At 44.6% G+C, this 17,893-nt stretch overlaps 1 protein-coding gene across 6 annotated transcripts in view; it reads right to left on the reverse strand.

Annotated features, from left to right (window-relative positions):
- Positions 1-738: 738 nt before the first annotated feature.
- The window catches only part of CRACDL (CRACD like), a 64,849-nt gene continuing 47,694 nt past the window's right edge, over positions 739-17,893 (reverse strand). For 4 of the 6 annotated variants that reach the window (XM_074608865.1, XM_074608874.1, XM_074608847.1 and 1 more), the window contains 4 exons: positions 14,657-16,280; positions 3,960-4,159; positions 2,089-2,224; positions 739-1,278 (listed from right to left, as the gene is read on the reverse strand). In XM_074608865.1, the coding sequence (XP_074464966.1) occupies positions 1,133-1,278; positions 2,089-2,224; positions 3,960-4,159; positions 14,657-16,280 (2,106 nt within the window). In that variant the 3' untranslated portion in view covers positions 739-1,132. The remainder of the gene's footprint in view (positions 1,279-2,088; positions 2,225-3,959; positions 4,160-14,656; positions 16,281-17,893) is intronic. The other 2 variants (XM_074608882.1, XM_074608856.1) reach the window with 1 other exon arrangement.

Here is a 17,893-nt window from a genome sequence, read left to right on the forward strand (position 1 = left end):
ATGATTTTGGTCAATAAGCAGAATAATTTCTCTTGTCGGTCTCGTTAAACAGGTGAAGGTGAAGAGCCTAGGAGACTTCAAGAGCAGGAGTCCCCAACTGCTGTGGGAGACGCAGGCCGATGAGCATGAGAATTTTATATAAAGGTAGTAAAGTACAGAGATGCTATACATCACTATTTTTTTAATAAGAATAATTAAGATTATGTAGGGGGAGATATGTGAAGTTGACATCGCAACTGAAGTTCACAGTTTTTCCCAGCATTTCAGTTTGTACTCTAGTTAAAAGCATTTAAATTCTTATTTTTTAATTAAATTCATACTGTCCTATCAACCTATCCCATACTATCCTCCTAATTGAGAATGATGATTTCACATAAAACCAGTTGCAACCAGATAAATTCAGGTAGGAAAGTAACTGTGAACGCATTGATGAGCTTCCAGCCGCAGTTCAGTTTCCTTACTGCCTGCCTGCTTGCAAACACTGTGCAACCAAGGTTGCTCACAGAAGGAACTGAGGAATTTTTATTCATGGTCACGCATAAATGTGCGTATTTGTGCCTCATGAAATGTAACCTAAGCCCTGAAACTGGACCACTTGGCTCAGCTAGGCAAACACACAGCTCATGCAACGCATTTTAATGGAGCACTCCCCAGCCCCTATTCATGAATACCTCCATGGTCCAAACAGCTTTGATAAAAAGAATGTCAGGCGATTCCAGTGAAACGCATCAACAGAATGCTGTTAGTGCACAATTTATAAGTGTAAACAGAGAAAACCATAGCAAAGAGAAGTTTCCAGCAACAAAAGTTCAGTAAAGTATAGCAAAGATCCCGTTTCGATGCAAACGTCATTAAAAGCAGAAAACACAGGAAATACATAAGGTAAAAGTTTTATTTTCCAAAGTGTAAGTATGTCCTTAGCATAATTTAAGTAATCCATTGCCATTGCAATCCTGATTGCTACAAAGTTGAAGGTAAACTTTTTGACTGCACCTATTGCACACTTCCTCCACAGCTGTGTAATAAAACCCTTCTCCTGTATCAAGAGACTCCTCCCTGTGATTAGCTGGTCTGTAGAAGTTCAGTTAAGTAGTTGACTTAATTGTGAAAGATGCTATTTGTTTGCATCGTTCTATTTTATAATCTGTGGCATATCACTCCAAGCTTGCGATTTCTTTTTGGCCAGTTCCATCCACGATGGCTGATCCGGAGCAGCATTACTGGCTTTCTTAAAGTGGCTTATTTCCTCTTTATCCACCGGTGCTGGTGACGGAGCTACTGTGAATAAAACACATGAACACATACTCGCTTGCTGTGCAGCCGTACAGCCTGCCTCTTTCATTAAAAACTAACCGTGCCTTGCCCTACAGTAGAAAATCTTTACATTTCACATGGAAGCTTCTTCTGCACTACGGCCCTGAGGCAATAACGGTTCCATGCTCAACAGAATATAGTGTTTTTCTCATTAATAGTATCTTTTGGTCCCTAAACTTACCAAAACCAACATGATGACCCGGATTCCTTGCTGTACCCTGTGTTAACACCAGGCCAAAGAAGAGAGTCTTTTCATTAGCAAGGGCATTCATTTGTGAATTCCTCCCAGCCCCCAGCTTACAGGAATTTTATTACCTTCCAAACTTCTGCCCTTCTTTCAAATTTTAATTTACCAAAGAGATTCGAAGTTATTGTGGGAGGACTGATGGGCAAGACGGTTTGTGATCACATCATTCCAGCTTGTTGAGGAAACCACATTAAAATTGAACGCTATTGAAAATAATGTTGCATGCATTTTACAATTTACGCTGGGATAGTGCATTTGGGACCCCGTCCTGTGAAACGGCCTAGCGCTCTCGATTCACATTTCTTTCAACGTGAGTTTTGACTGCTCTGTAATCAAGGTGGTTGAAAGAATATGGCACCAAATAAAACCACAGCGGTGAGTGCCAAGAAAACGGTTTGCCATGCTGATATGAGGCTGGGGAAGAGATTAGGATCTAGCCCCCACTCCTCTTCCAGCGCACTCAAGGAGGATTTCTTCTGACAAAGTTGTGAGATAACAAGCTACATTTTAAGCATTTTATTTCATACCAGGGACATAATGTGACAGTGAATTGGTTCTCAGCAGCGGCTCCTTCACTTCAGACTTTGTCTCTTTCCTCTGTTCTTCAGAAGTGGCTTTAGGTGCCAAGTGTGAAGGTTTGCTCCACTGCTGCTTCAGTGACTCCTAGGCATAGAGAGGGATAAAATCCAAGTAACGCAGAGAGAATGAGACCAGTTTAGGACAGGAGCAAAGGGAGTGGATGTGGTGCCTGTCACAGTGCAAAGACCACACATGCTCATCACACATTGGTCCCAGCCCTCTCACTTGAGCCGATACCTGTTCAGAAAGCTCCAGTGGTTTCATGTTAGCATCCATGATACTCAACTTTACAAATTAAAACCATCCCTCCGTATCCGTTATTCATAATGGTACCTATGAGTAGGTTATTATAGTCTTCAGTGCCAAATGTATTCCAAGCCCTTTGCACACGTCTACTAACACAGGGGTAACATTTAGGATATAGGATTTGGAAACGGCTTTATTCACTTCTATTTCCCTTCCACCTCCCAAATTTTGTGGGTTAGGGCACTGTATTTTTGTACGGTTGATGGTAAATGGATTTTCCATAAAAAAAGAAACGGATTTTCTTGCCAGTATCAAAAACTACCCTGAAGTGATAGTGCCTGGTGCCATGTGGGAGAAGGAAAAGGTGGGAGTAGTACAGTGGCACCAAACCTCACACGCTGCAGTCAGGAGCATCTTGGCATGTTCCTCTGTTAGCTGATATAGGGAAATAAAATGCATGGCATGAATTTTAGGGAACATTGCCAGCTAAAAGCTGGAGTTTCCTATTCTGACACAGAAACTGTATTTTGGGATCATTTAAACCCTTGGTATTTTAAGTGCTGTGACAATGTTGAGCATTATTGCAGTTCATATCTTGTCTAGACATTTTATTAGGTATTATTTCTTGTTAATCTAACTGCCGCTATTTTTCATCACCTAGAGATCTTCTTTTATTCCAGGATATAATACAGCTATCTGGGTTTCTAACGGTACCATCTGAGGCAAGAAAGTAGGCCATTTGCACTGGGAATGCTGTGCTGGTATAGGACACACACGCTCCTGCATCAGTGCAGAGTTCTTAGCTGCGCAGGAGGCGATACAGGCAGCACTCGCACGCTGCTGCCTCCGTGAGCTAGCCCAGGACCAGGGAAGCCTTGTTAGTACCCTGGATTAATGCCAAGCACTTCTGCTACCACGGCTTTGTCATCGGGGAAGATCATTTGCTACAGGTATCTCCCTCTTTTGCATGGGATCTCTGAAGAGGCAGCGTCAGCCCGTATTCACGGCACCACACGGGCATCCGAGTTATCCATATACACAGAACAGAATTTATATCTTGGCACTGTCTGTAAGTGCAAAAGTTATTTTTATTCTGTTTCACTTCTCAAGGCTCTAAAAATTGTTACCTAGGAGCTTCTGGGACCGAGCTGTTCATTCAGTATTAAATCAGCCAGGATGTATACAATGTTCAATGAAATGCTGTGCTGAGAGGGATAGTTAAAGAAAGTGTATATTCTCTGTATTGAGAGAGATCTGAGACTGTACAATTTAGCACCTCTTTGGGGGTGTTTTAGCATGCAATACACGCATTAGATCTGGTAAGTATGTATTGGGCACCCAAGACATTTTACACACCTCGCATAGTTCCAGGATTTCTTGGAGATATAAAATTACATATCTGAACAATCAGAGGACTCTGAATCTGTAACACATTTCCAAGAGCCTTTGTTACTTATGATTATACTCATTAAGTATCTGTAATCATTACAGTATGACTGGTAATATAGCAGTAGATCCAAAGAATACTACAGGAAGGTGATACGAAAGCATCACAAATTTGTATTGTAAGTACCTCTGTTCGTTCCTTCTCTTTATTCTGTTTCTCTGTATCTGACTTAACATCTGGAGCCACAAGTTTTTCTCTGTCGAGTTCCTGCTCCTGCTGCACACCCCTCTGCTTTTGCCTTGCGATGGAAATCCAGGCTGGCTCTGCGGGACTGTCAGGATCTCTTCCGGACTCTCCAGCAGCCATGGGTGAAGGCACGCTTCTCTCTGTTGACAGATTATTTATGTACATGGTTATATGAAAGAGAGTCGTAATTAGCTTCAGCTCACACTTGCTCGATGTGTTGATTGGTCCCAGGATGTGTGACCAGCCTGGGTAAATAGGAATTCTGTTTACTTTGGTCCCCAGAGAGCAATCTGCCTGTGCTCACTGTCCTAAGTTACCGTTCTACTGATGAAAAACCCTTTGCATCTTTGTTCGGCTAGAGCTGCAGTGTCACTGCCCTCACGTGAGGGAGATGCAGAAACATGAATTGAGTTTCATTAATCTACCCATTTTCCAATGTTCCCCCTCCTGCTCCCTCCTCCCATCTGCTTCGTGGCCTCTTAGGGACAAGCAGCAGCTGATTCAAAGCTGGACACGGCTGGATCATGGTGTGGCAAAGGCAACCCCCAACCCTCGGGCTGGGGCTGCCCTCAGTTCCCGCTCGTCCCATGCCCACGCAGCAGCAGCCGACGCCTTACTCTGGTTCCTGCCTTCCTTCCACCCCTTTAGGAGCAACCCCCCTCGCACAGCCCCTTGGTGCCTCAGGTGCTGTGGGTGACTGAGCACAACAGTCTGCAGCAGCCGAACACAGAGGAATACTGCGAAAACGACAGGGTTAATTAACCGTGTTTTGACATGAGGTTTACTTTGACTTATCCCTGCTGATGCTGACCGCGCTCTCTGTCGGGACCAGTCACTTTCATCGTGCTCCACCAAAACTGAGATGTCGATGAGGTAAGAAAAAAAACCACCCGCTGTTCCTAGAGTAAAGGGTCAAAAGAGCTACCCTGCTGTCCTCACAACTGCTACCCAGGGACAAGCAGTATCCAGAGGTATGGGGAAATGAAATACCCTCGATTCAGTACTCTGTGAAGGGAAATCCTGTCTATACACTGAACAGAAGTGGATCAAGGGAAGAGCCTTAGCTCCTCCATTGGCTCCAGCACCCAGGTTCTCCACTTCTTCGTTGGCTCACGCTGCACCCAAAATTCAGTTTTCCAACTGATGTGGAGCCTCTGTGTGGTTTAAAAGAGGAACAAGAACAGTACTAACACCCTTAGAACCATATTAGAGCCATAAGGAAAGATGATTTAACCTTTCACAGCTGTTTCTGGCCACTAATGTACCCAAATTTATGGAAGACTATTTAGGAGTAGAAGTTAAGCTTCTCATCCTCAAATCATGCACGGTCCTGTCCCTAGGAAAAGTTTGTTATCTAGTCAGCCCCAGAGTCCCTCTGGGCTCAGCTACTGCGCTGGCGTAGGGCTGGGCCACCCATCCACAGGACCCCGTGCAGCTGTCAGACGCGTTTCTGGAAGGCTGTAGGCTAGTTTAGAGGAATGTGGCCCTGATCAGGAAGGCAGGCCAACGTGTCCAAAAGCATGTTTGAGATGCCTCACGAAGGCATGGGAGATGAAAGGGATGATGCTCTCCCAAGAGCTGGAGTCTGCAAACTCAGGCACATTATGAAAGCCCACAAACTCTTTGCTCAGGGATTTTCTCAAGTCACTGTTGTACCTCACCAGAGACAGACTAGTTATTTGATCAAGAAAACATTGTAAAGCCTATGTCAGCTAAAAACCACAACAAGAGAAAACACAAGTTTTGTTTTAAGGCCAAAGCAAGACGTTTTGCCAGGTGATGCCTGCATTTCCCTTCACCTTCACCTCATGTGATCTTGCAGGGAAACCTCTGAAAAAAACAAGACGGAAAGTCCAGCTGTGCAAATGCAGCACAGTAAAGCAGGGCCCCTGGACACTGAAGGAGCTTCCCTCCCTCTTGCATGGCAAGTTACTACAATTCTCTGCATCCCACCTATGCCCCGTCCTTCCACGCCAACAGCTGTTCCTCCCATAATCTTCTTCCCTTCACCGTCTGCCCTTGCTTCATTTTTGTCTCATTTTACAGGATGATAGAGAATGAGACTGGGAGAGATCTCAAGATGCCATCTAGGCAAGATCAGCTGCAAGATCAATTTCACATCAACTGTTTCCTGACAAATATATATCTAACCTGTTCCTAAAATCCTCCAAAGATGTGACAGACCTCTGTCTTCCTAGACAACCTATCCTATGGCTTGTCTCATCTTTTACTACATGATTTTTTCCCTATTGGGTAAGTTACATCTTCCTTGCTTTAATTTAAATCCCAGACTTCTTCCCCTATACACTATGGACACAATCAGATTACTCACAGCCTCCTTGTGGCAGCCTTTTATGCATTTGAAGACTTAGACCATGTTTTCACCATTTTTAAAACTTTTCTGATTAGTCACATTCTCTAGGTCACTCTTGCTTTTGTAGGAATTGTCCTAATTTGGTCCAAATCTTCTTCAAAATGTGGTGCTCAAAACTGGCACGTAGCGCTTGAGGTGAAATGGTGCTAGCATCCGCTGAAGTGGAAGGACTAGCCCACTTCACCTGAGATGGTCTCCTGTGCACATCAGTCAGTATGATGAATTTCTTGCAGAATTATTTTATTCCTGTTTTGTATTTAGTTTGTGAGCTCCAGATCGTGTTACATCTCCTCTTCTACCCCCCCTTTGTATCTACGCATTGGATTATTTTTGCACACATAACAGAACTTTCTACTTGTCTGTAATGAAAATATTCTTCTCAAACTATGTTTCCACTTCTAAAGATAACCCTGATTTCTGCTACTGTCCTCCAGTGTGCCCACAGGCGTTCCAGCTTGGTAATACCTGCAAATGTAATAAGCACACACTTAATTCTGTCACCCATGTCCCTAAATATACTGAATAGTGTCAGACCTAAGATGGCCACCATCTAATATGACAGTGAATCATTAGTTAGCACTCAGTAGCTTTGCATCAACCCAATGAACAGCCTCACCAAGACTATATTTATAGGAACGTCATGATATTTATAGCAATTCCCCGTGCTACCAGTTATCATTTGATTTGACTGCTCTTGACCAAGACATAGTTGGAACTTATATTGAATTGCTGCGATTGAATTGAATCAATTCAGTTGAATTGCTGCAATGCCTGCTAATGCATCTGCCACCTCATTCTCTCTTTTGTTTGTAGGCCTTGTCCTTGAACCCATCTGCACCTTTTTAGGTCATGAGCAATTTGGGCAGGACCTGTTAGTGCATCGCCCAGTAAAGCCAGTTGCCGCGCTTCATCAGTTCCCAAAGCACTGCTGTGATACACAGACTGACTGCCACTACTGAAGGTGATGGCGATGTCTAGTCTTCCTCAGAGGTGACGATCCCTCATGCAGTACATAAAGTAGTTTTTCACTTTAGTTACCTTCTATCTGAATTAGTCAACTCATTTTCCTAGCATCCTGTGACGAATAACCATCCAAAGACAGGCTCAGTATTATGAAGATGTTTCCCCATTGAAGCCTCCTTGTGCCCTGCCAGACTCATCCTGTAAATCCATCCCATCAAACATATCCCTTCCCGCCACGTACAGGCCTCTTCTCAGCCCAGAGAAGACTGGTCTGCTTCTTTTCTGACTGTGCAGCTACAGACACACGACCACACACATCCTTTTCCATCACCTTTTTACCTTCCTTCGCTGTCTGTAATGTCTCAGCGCTCACAAACACCAACGTCTTTACCCTAAAGGACCTTTTCAATCCACCCACCAGCTTTTCCACAATACAGGGAACCTGGCTTCTGCCTTGACGCTTCTAGTGATGTACTTAGTCTCTGTGATGCAAAGTCACCCCTTGTGTTTTGTCCCATTTCCCCTGTCACACCACAGGAGCTTTCTGTAAACAGCAACTGAACCACACATCGTCTTCCTCTGCTCCCACCACACAATCAATACCGACAAAATGACTGCTACGCCCAGGCTCTATTTACTGCGCTACGCATAATGGTCTTATTGCTACCTGTGCTCCTGTTTCCCTGTCATCCTCATGAATTTAGGATTTATCTTTCTGTTATTTTGATGTGCAATGCCTAGCACAACAGGGTTCCCAGTCCCGCAGTGATATGTCTGGAGGCCGCTATTATAACAATGTTTTTCATAAGGCAGATACTCTTAACGAAGGCATCGAGCACTTTGGCTCTTCAGACAGTTCTCCCTGATGAGACGCCAGACATCCTAGTCATGCCAATTAGAAGGCAGCCAAATTAGAGCCAAGTATCATCCCATAAGAGATGGTATCAGAATGCCCCTGTGATAGTAGGGAATAAAAGCTCTTTATCATCATCTTTAAAGTTGTTATATGTATCCGTCCGGGCCTGACTTAGGACAGCAGAGTAGTATCACCTACAGAGGATCAAGAGCTGATTTGCTTCCGGGAGGGGCTTTCTTGTTTCTTTAAGCAATTACATTCTGCCCTTGTTCCTGTGAGAGTCCTTGCTGCAGAAAGCCAGGCAGGCAGGGGAAATGCCTTCTCTTCAGCAAAAAAACATCAGATGCAACCCCTGCAGGATCTGCTACCTCATCTGTCAGCCAGAATTACTGTAAGGGCTAGGAGAGGTGTATTCACTATTTATTATCTTTCCCATTGCCCAGAGGTCCTTTACATCCTCCCATCTCCAACTAGAGAAGATTTCTTGGCAGCATACGTGCACTGTTGTTCCAACCAGAAGGATGAAAGGTGGTGAAGTAATCCAGGAGACAATATGGTGAAGTAAATTGTCAGTTTAAGGTGACCTGAGACTCTCCGTGAAGCTCTTGGTACCCTGAGGGGAACCAAGAGGCCAAAATCTTTCTCAGGAAGTGACTCACAAAAGAAGTGCTGCTTGCGCATTCTTCTTCCTCAGTTCAGTGACTGTCTGATCACCTCGAACAAGCCCTCCCTATCTTATCTCATCCGGTGATGATGAGGTAGTCTGCATGCTTTTACGGTGCACCACGTGGCAAAGCACAACTTTTAAGGAAGCAGCTAGTCAGAGTGGAACCAAAAGTATTCAAAAGCACAATCTAATTCCTGCTTATGCAGCATGTCACATGTACAGCAGCTAGCACAACAGTTCCCAGCTGGTAAATGCCACTTTTAGGGAGACAACATGGTACGTAATGCAAGCAGTGGCATCCTCCATCGAAGCTGTGTGAGTTCCACAGGCCACAGCCACCGCAAACGCCCCGTGTTTCACTTCTCCTCTGGTGAGGCAGGGCTGAGCCTCTCACTTCTGTGTTATACTCATGAGATTTTCTGAATAAAACTAAAATCTGAATCATATTCTTCAGTTCTTACTACAACGTGTTATTTTAAACAATATGCTATTCAGCTCGTTACTTAATAACTTCATAAGCTAATAAAGGATATTGCTGGCAGCGATTTGTCTCTTGTTCATTCAGTTTTAACCTCGTGATTGCATCTTTCCCTGGTTTCCTTGGAGCTGGCTTGGCCTGAGGCTTTTTGAAAGACAAGCAAGCCTCTTCTCCTTGGGATAAGTCACCAACAATGGGAAGATACCAGGTCAGAACTTGTCAAGCTGCTCTGTGCATAATGTCACCATGTATTAAAGCTAGCATTTAATGTAGGCTGCCGAAGTCGTCTGCTGCCACTTGAAACCCACCCAGAGGCTGCTGAAGCCCTCCCTTCACCTCCTTCCTACAGCCACCAAAAAGCAAGACCAGCCGCTCCATCTGTGTTCTTCACCATTTCCACAGCTTCCAGACTGAGCACCAAAGATAAGCCCTGAAGCCAAGTGAACCACAGCCACCTGCTCGATTCCCTCCCACAGATCAGGATCACGCCAGCTCTTCTCCGCTGGCTCTGACAGCGGCAGGGCTGGCTGCCCAGTGGTCCCTAAGGGGGCGAAATTCCCCTGCTGCAGCCCCATTAAATGCAGGTATCTCTTTCCTTCAGTATCTTCCTAAAGCAGCTTTTTTTTTTTTTTCCTAAGACCAAAGCTCTGATCTTATAGATCAAACTTATTCTGCCTAAATATTGTGGAAACGAATGTGTACACTTCTCATTGATAGCTGGATATTATCCTTTAATGCGTGTCAAACTGGTTGTGTGAACAATAAGATGAAGACAAAACATTAATCTTTATGTACAAAAGGAGATCTGTGATTGACTTGTTATTGTGCATTGGTTTATACACACACATAGAAAGTGAAAGAGAAATACACACCTATTTCTGTCTGTTGACAGACAGAAACACTCGGTGTATTCAACTGTATCTGGGGGTGTATGCGCTGCTTATATGGATAACCACAGCAAAGACATACTGAAACATTACCCTGAGATTTAGGGATTGATTTTTTTTTAGAGATGGCCTCAGATATTGTACCGGTTTCCTTTAAATCTAAAAGCCTTTGTGCGCACAAAATATAGCAGAGGCTCTTTATAACATTTAAATCTCGTACCTGAAAATGAACATCTTATGCCTGCAAGCACTGCAAAGAGTGGTTACTCTTGCCATACATCTGTGCAGGCGAAAGGTCAGAGGCAGAATATTAGAGCCTTTTGAAAGTCATACCTCTAACAGCAAGCAAAGCTGACTTGTGGATTCCCTGCGTATTTTAAAAGCAAACATACTCAAAACGAATCCAAACAACTTTACACAGGGAGATAACACCCCCCGTATACAACAGTGTCATTGTTTTATAACATTGCTTATGCATGCATAGTTAATTCCACACTGTTGTATCTTTGCTCATGTATAAAACACCAGTTATTTTTGAGAAAGGCTTTACAAACGCGTATGGCGTTTAGTATACCCTGGCCTACATATTTCCCTTTGTTTATTAAAGCACTACGTGCATTTGTGTCAGTGCACACACCCAATTCCTTAATTTCAGACGAAGCTATTCTAAAAGATTTGGCTAAGTATTCTTTTGACATTTCTTTCTTCTCTAAGCTGCTCTGCGAGGGATTTGGCTTTTGGTTGGATCTATACCACCGATGCCAGGGGAGTCTTTTTGACACAAGAAACTGCTATGTTTGCATCAAAGTCTATTTCGCTGCTGGAAAACAGCCATATTGCAAAATAGCCTGACACAACTGAAAAAGCAACTTCTTTTGGAAGAAAAAATAAAAGAAAAAAAAAAAGATATCTTTCTTTTCAGCTGTAGCCAGGACAGCATTAAAGCGATGTCTTTTTTATGTAGAGAGAAATGTTTTTCTTGTCATTTCAGAGCCTGTATTTGCTAGAATACACACCAATTCCATTCCCTGTTCCATTCGCTGTCATTACCTGAGCTCCTCTTCTCTGTTAGAGCATGTCTCTCCACTGCAGCTCCTCAGCTGCTGATTTTTATATATCCTAATATGCACATTCACACAGGTGTTGCTTATGGTTTTGCTCTTGTAATAACCTCTTCACACGTGTTAATTTTCTGCCCTTTACAGGATTTATAGCAAAGTGTATCAACCCCAAACAAGGCAGCTTAACCTTTCCGTTCTTGCAAAAACTTGTGCCTTTAGTTCCAGAAACTTAAAAATTACTCCTCCTGAGGTGACTAATTTCACACAGCCATTAAAGAGCCACCATGCAGCCCGACGGAGGCCAAGAAATCCCCCACCAGTTCCCCAGAAAACTCTGGAGAGCAGGAGCACTGCTTTCACCGGGGGTGATAAGCCAGCATCCCACCAGCCCTCCCGTGGCGTTTGGTACCAGGAGTGCTGAAAAGTTAAAAACTGAACTGAATGAACCAAATTGCTCCCGTTCACGCCATGACACAGCAAATTGACTTTTTTGAGATGAGTGTACATGAGAAGGGAACTGCACCCCCTTACATCAGCATTTCACACCCTGTCTTCTTGTTCAGCACAGGGATTTCCTAACGCGCAGTGGGAAGAAGCTCCCTGACAGCATAAAGGGCTGATGGTGACCACAGCTCTTCAAAGGGCTGATGAACTCAAGGACTAGGAGAGGGCTGGGGGCCTGCATTAAGAGTGGGTGGATGAAAAAACAAGAAGTGGGTGTCCCGGCAGATCAGGAGGCCAGAGACAGAGGGCAAGCCACTCGAGCCACAAAGGGCCGTGCTGGTAACACTTGTCAGATTTCTGCTGCTGGCGGTTGCAAAGACACGCTCCCGACTCACTGGGCTGAGGCAAATATTTCAAAGAGCTTAAAATGGCGTTTGGGTAGGGGTATTGCCCCGCTAAGCCCTCACTGCGTCCCATGGCTCTGCTACATCTTGGAGAGGGGCATCACTTCTGGGGTCACTGTGCACATCACCCCACCAAGGCTGGTCTGGTGCCAGGGCAACCAGAGGAGGTGGGCACACTTCGTTCACCCACGACTTCAGGCAGCTAGCTCAGGTTGAAGCGGTAACTCAGCACAAGGAGGTGCTTGGTCAGGTGTCTAAGGAGAAAGGGCTGCAGTGGGGTAGGAAGGACCTCAGGTCAGTTTGGAGCTGACTGCTTTGTATGTAGAAATGAACACTTTCTGAGTCCTGCCACGCCCACATATCACAACCCATTACCAAGTGACTCAAAGCTGGAAATACGTGGAAAACCGTAGCAGCTTTGCTTAAGTTGATACAAGATCAGCGGTGCAGCAGAGAAGGAAGACTAATTGCTGTTGCCAACCAATCTGAACTGCTGTGTTAAACAACACCCGGCCATACAGATTTGGTGTAATACTGTCAGGTGGAGAGCAACACGTCCAAAACAGGTCTCCTTGACCTGCAGCCCCAGGTTCAAATTCCAGGTGTGTGCACCCCTGCCAGGGGGACCGGGACACAGCTCTCACCCGCAGACCCTATTTTGCAGAGGACAGTCCTGAGGCTGTCCTCTGCAGAGGACAGGGGCAGGAATCTCCTTCACACCAGGGTTGAGGAGCCAGAGGAGAAGTCTGCCGCGATTGAGAGACGCCCCGACAGAAGTCTGGAGGAGAAATGTGCTCTTTGGCTCCATTTCTTCCCCTTCTCCCTCCTTGAGCACTCGCTGTCTCCTGCCCCGCTCCCACTGCAGGCACTCTGGGACTCAGCAAGAGGGAGGGTAAGAAAGGCTGTGTGCAGGAGCACTGGTACTCCCGCTGCTTTCCTCCACCCTCTGCAGGACCAACCCTACCGTGCTAGGTTGTGGTGGTGTGCTCTTCCCTTTCCCCCGCCCCAGGTCCTGCTCTCCTTGCTTGTTCCTGGGATGACTCTCCCCAAAATCTCAACTGATCAGAGATTTAGCGTCACTACAAATAATCAACTACTCCTCAGGGCAGAGCAGAGAGGAAAATGCCTTTAAAGGGAGCGTTGGGATTATACGAAGGGAGAGCACCTTGTTCATGGGGAGGCTCTGGCTGGATGGCTGGGGGAGCCTCATCTGTCTGTGGAAGCAATGAGTCCCCTCCTTTATGGCCGCTGGGAGAGCAGAAAACTGTAAATGCGCCCAGAGCTCTGCAAAAATATCTGCGATACTGCAGCAGATGACAACTGGAATCTGCTGTCACTCAGGGCATCAGCAGGTAGTCTCTAGGGCCAGGAAGAGGCTTTTGTCACCCTACAGGACAAGAGGCCTGCTTCATCCTGAGGTCTTCTTTTGGCTTGGTGTTCCCCCACTCTGAAGCTCAGAGACTGACCCCAACTGGAGAAGACCAACCACGGAGGGGAGCTCTGCAATGGCACAAATAAACCTTTGCATTTGCTTAGCCAGCATCTCCTCCTTACATTCTTAACATCAGACTCATGAGCAGACAGATTGGAGGCAGGGAATAAGTTTCTCCCACGTATCAGAGACAAATGTTTTTTTCCCCTTTTGGCCGTTCTCTGAAGGGAAGAGCAGAGGTCTCCTCCTAGAATTGCTTGAGCATACTTCACCTTACTTGTTTACTGTCATTGCAAAGACCTCAGACAGTGGTGCCACTTCCCGTCTTTTCTGTTCTCTGCCTGTAGCACACAATGTATTAGTCTCCAGAGGACTGATTATTTTTTTTAAACTCTAACCCAATTATATAATACAGACAACAGGGTGAAATTTAACAATCTGCAGTAGACACGATCTTACGGTCTCTGCTGGCTTTAAACTCCAGGAAGCCGCAGGGTAGTTAATTTTTGTTTTTAAACAAGGAATGAGTAATGATAAAGATGGATAAATGAATAAGCAAAGCTCAGAGGAGACAATAAATAAATGGCTTGTTGAGCATGCCAGGTAGTTACTAGTATTTCTGCCTCAATGCTATGGTGAAAAAGAAGGGCTAGAGGTCTGAGTCACTCATCCCACGCAGGGCACTCCACTTAATATGTGCTCCTGGCTTTTGAATTGCCATACAGTAGCTCTAAATGGGGACACTTAGTGGCTTGATGTTTCTGTTTCACAATACTTGCTAATGCACTTTGGTTTTTGAGCGTCACTGAACATTCATTCAGTGTCCTGAAATGCAAACATCACAGGCAAAAAAGGTCTTATTCTGCCTGCCGCTTCTTCCCTGCTGCCCTTCTGATAATCTTTTCAGCAAGGGAGAATCAGGGAGCGGCACCACTGAAGGCAGAGCCGTCACCTTGTGCTCACCAGTGTTGTGACTGACATGACAGGGCTCAGGGCTGCCTCACGCTCTCTCACAGGTAAAGGTCATTCCTTGCGAGTTAAGGAAACGTTATAAATTATTGGGAGTCTTACCAGGCACTTTACAAGGATTCGACTTTTTCTCCAAGTCTCGCTCTTCATTTCGGGATTCAGGAGAGTGAATAGCTTTGTCCTGCTTCTCCTTGCTTGCAGCAGGATTTGGAATGGTTATGTTTTGCAAGGCTGGCTTTTTAGGCAATGGAGGTTTGCTACTAAGCTGTTCAGAGGACTTCGCTTTGGGTTTGATCTTTTCATCTAAAGAATCACCAATATTTGTATCGGCCGTTTTTTTGACCTGTGCCTTACCACCTTTTAGAGAGGAAGTCAATCCCTCATTTTCTAAATTAAACTCTGCACTGTATCTTTTAATCCCTTTTGATTCTGGTGACGAGTTGTCTCTGTATTTCAAGGACAGTGAGGTGGATCTAAGTTTCACTTGAAAAGGACTTTTATCTTCCCAGCTTGGCTGATTCTGAGATACCACTGAAGAATCGCTTGGCACCGGCACGGCATCGACAGCCAGAGAAACGCAGCCAGCCAAAATTTCTGTAGGTTGGACTGTGTTCTCAGAGTCAGACTCTGGCAGCAAAGTCTGCTTTTTGTTGCTGCTTTTTTCCTCCTCCACATCTGATCCCTTCTGCAAGTCTTCTTTCCACTTCTCGTTTCTTGAGGAAACCTTTTCTTTGGACAGAAAGAATACGGTATTTAATGGGCTTTCCAACTCTGATCTTTCTGGGAAGTGTAGGCTTCTAGTCCTTGGTCTCTCCCGTGCAGAGGAAACAGAAAACTTTCTCAAGGCATTTAGTTCACTGGCTGCTTTTTCAGCTTTCTTCTCCAAAAGTTCCTCCTTGTGGACCCGTGACTGACTGTTCTCCTTACCAGAAGCAGCTGCCTCTTGTGCCGTCTTTGTTTTCTCTAGAGAGCAGGAAGCAGATGATCCCATCTGCACTGAGGAAGCAGGATATGAAACATGGAATGAGTCTGTGGGCTGGAAAGCACCTATGGAAAATTGCTTGCTGGACTCTGACAATAGAGCAACCTCTTTCTTTGCCTCTTTATTACAGGGCATTTCCACAGGTATCTGATCATCCTTCCGTGTATTTTCTTCAGACCCTTCCAAGCAAACAATACTACTCCTACTAAGGGAAATATCTTCTTCAGATGGTATTTTATTTACTGAAAACACAGTAAGAAGCTCCTTATTTTCTTGATTGAAAATATTGATTGACACATCGCTCACTTCCCCAGACAACAGAACCGGTGTTTCTGAGGAATCTTCTTGCTTTTGCACTTCTCTGTCTGGACCAGAGTTGGAAGAAGTTGTGAAGTCTTTGCCTTCTAACGGCAATGAGGACTCAGACTTCACACACGTCGTTTCCAGTGTTGGTTGGCAGCCCTCCGGTTTATTCTCTGGTAGCAGGGCTTCCTGTGCAACAGCAGACTCAGAAGCAGGCTGAGTCATCGCTGGTCTCAAAGCAGGGGAAAGGTCCTCAGGCGTTCTGGGCTTTGGCCAGGAAGCCACATCCTGCGCTGCAGCTGTGCCGCATGGCAGTTCTTGATTGCTGGGTTTGAATACAGCATCTGGCAAGCCTGTCTGCATCTCCTTTTCATCATCCTCTTCTTCTTCTTCTTCTTCTGGGGTACAGCTCAAATCAGTCAGAGATTCAGACTGGGTCCTCTGCAAGAAAGAAAGTCAGAAAGCTCCATCACCATGTACAGATTTACTTTTTCTCTTATTCATCTTTGCATTTACAACCAAGATCTTAGAGAGGAAGGCAATACTTGCCTCCAATGCTGATCTCGCTGTTTTCTTAACCTACATACTGGATGCTTTTTTAGCTAAGCAGATCCTGGAATAATGTATTTAACCAATATAAAAGCAATCAGTGACACTTCCTTCTGCACAACTAGTGCTTTCATGCCTTTGTAGATGGGAAGTTCATCAAAACAATGGCCATTGGACCGTCCTTGGCACTTGATTCCCCAGAGCATACTGGATATGTTGTGTTGCTCTTGGGCAAAAAGCAGCACTTGAAAGAGAAAAATCTGTCCCTTTGTATTTTGCTACTGCATACTAGCATTAAAAATAAAACAACCCATTCTTGCATGACTCTGAAGTGGGAAGGGTACATAGAAGGAGGAGCAAAAACGTAACCAGTCCATCCGATTATGACGCTCTAGGCCAGCTGAGATCTACCCCCATATGGCAGTCTTCTGTCTAATCCCTCCGCCATACAGCATTACAGCCCTGCCTCCTTTGTGTAAAAGCCCTCTTTTTCTTTCAAGAGTTAGACTATTTGATAAAAGTTTATAAGTGCATACGTAGTTACCTGTGAGGTCTTGTGATTAAGCTTCAGGTAAGGACTGGCTAAATACACAGGTTTATTTGAAAGCACGTTATTAAGCTGCTGAATAAGGCTTTTCATATGGTGCCTGTATTAGCTCACTGATTCACTGTCATTTGTCTGGTAAATATGTATTTTGGATGTAGGCCCTAATTCTAAGAACGCAAAACTTGCACTCTGAAGATACTTTTAGGGTTCTTCCAACTTCTTGTTTTGCAAGCGCAATTGCAAAGAGAGAGCTGCGATGCCGCCTGCATTCACAATCCATACACACAGGAACATCAAAGCGGAAGACATCAGTCAGCCAGAAGCAAGGTGCACAGGCAGAGTCAGGCAGGAGAATATTAAGAATTGCATTATCGAAAGATGTGAGCACCCTCCACCGAAAACAAGGAGGGTTCAGTCATCTGGCAGCTCATAGTGCAGACTGGACAAAGCAATTGTATTTCGGTAATGATGTTACAACGGAAAAGGAGGTATGATCAGTGAGTTATTGCTTTACACGCTTTTCTAAATATTGGCCGCAGTATTGTGTTGCGTGCAGTGGTGCTCTACCGAGCCCAAAGATCACTCACAGATTTTGGAAACTACACAATATCAGCTAAGTAATATTTAGAGACAGGGGGAACAACATTCCTGGTGTTAAGCAAGCCAATTTAATGGCTTTAATGTATTTAAAACATTGAAATAAACCACAAACAATAAAGTGCCAATACTGTAGTAACAGTTGCAAACTTTAGTTCTAAAAAAAGAAGGGAAAGAAGAAAAATTAATCTACGCCCTTCATAAGACATGACAAAGAATCAGATGAGTGGTGTTTTAAAAGGATGGTTTAAAAAATTCTTTTTTCATGGCATACCATTTTTAATATGTTTGTTAATAGTATACACTCTTTTTTCCCCCCGTGGAGACTTATTTTAAGTCTCTGTAGTGCACATAAAGGGTT

The sequence above is a fragment of the Larus michahellis genome, chromosome 1 (assembly GCF_964199755.1).
Source record: "Larus michahellis chromosome 1, bLarMic1.1, whole genome shotgun sequence".
NCBI lineage: Eukaryota > Metazoa > Chordata > Aves > Charadriiformes > Laridae > Larus > Larus michahellis.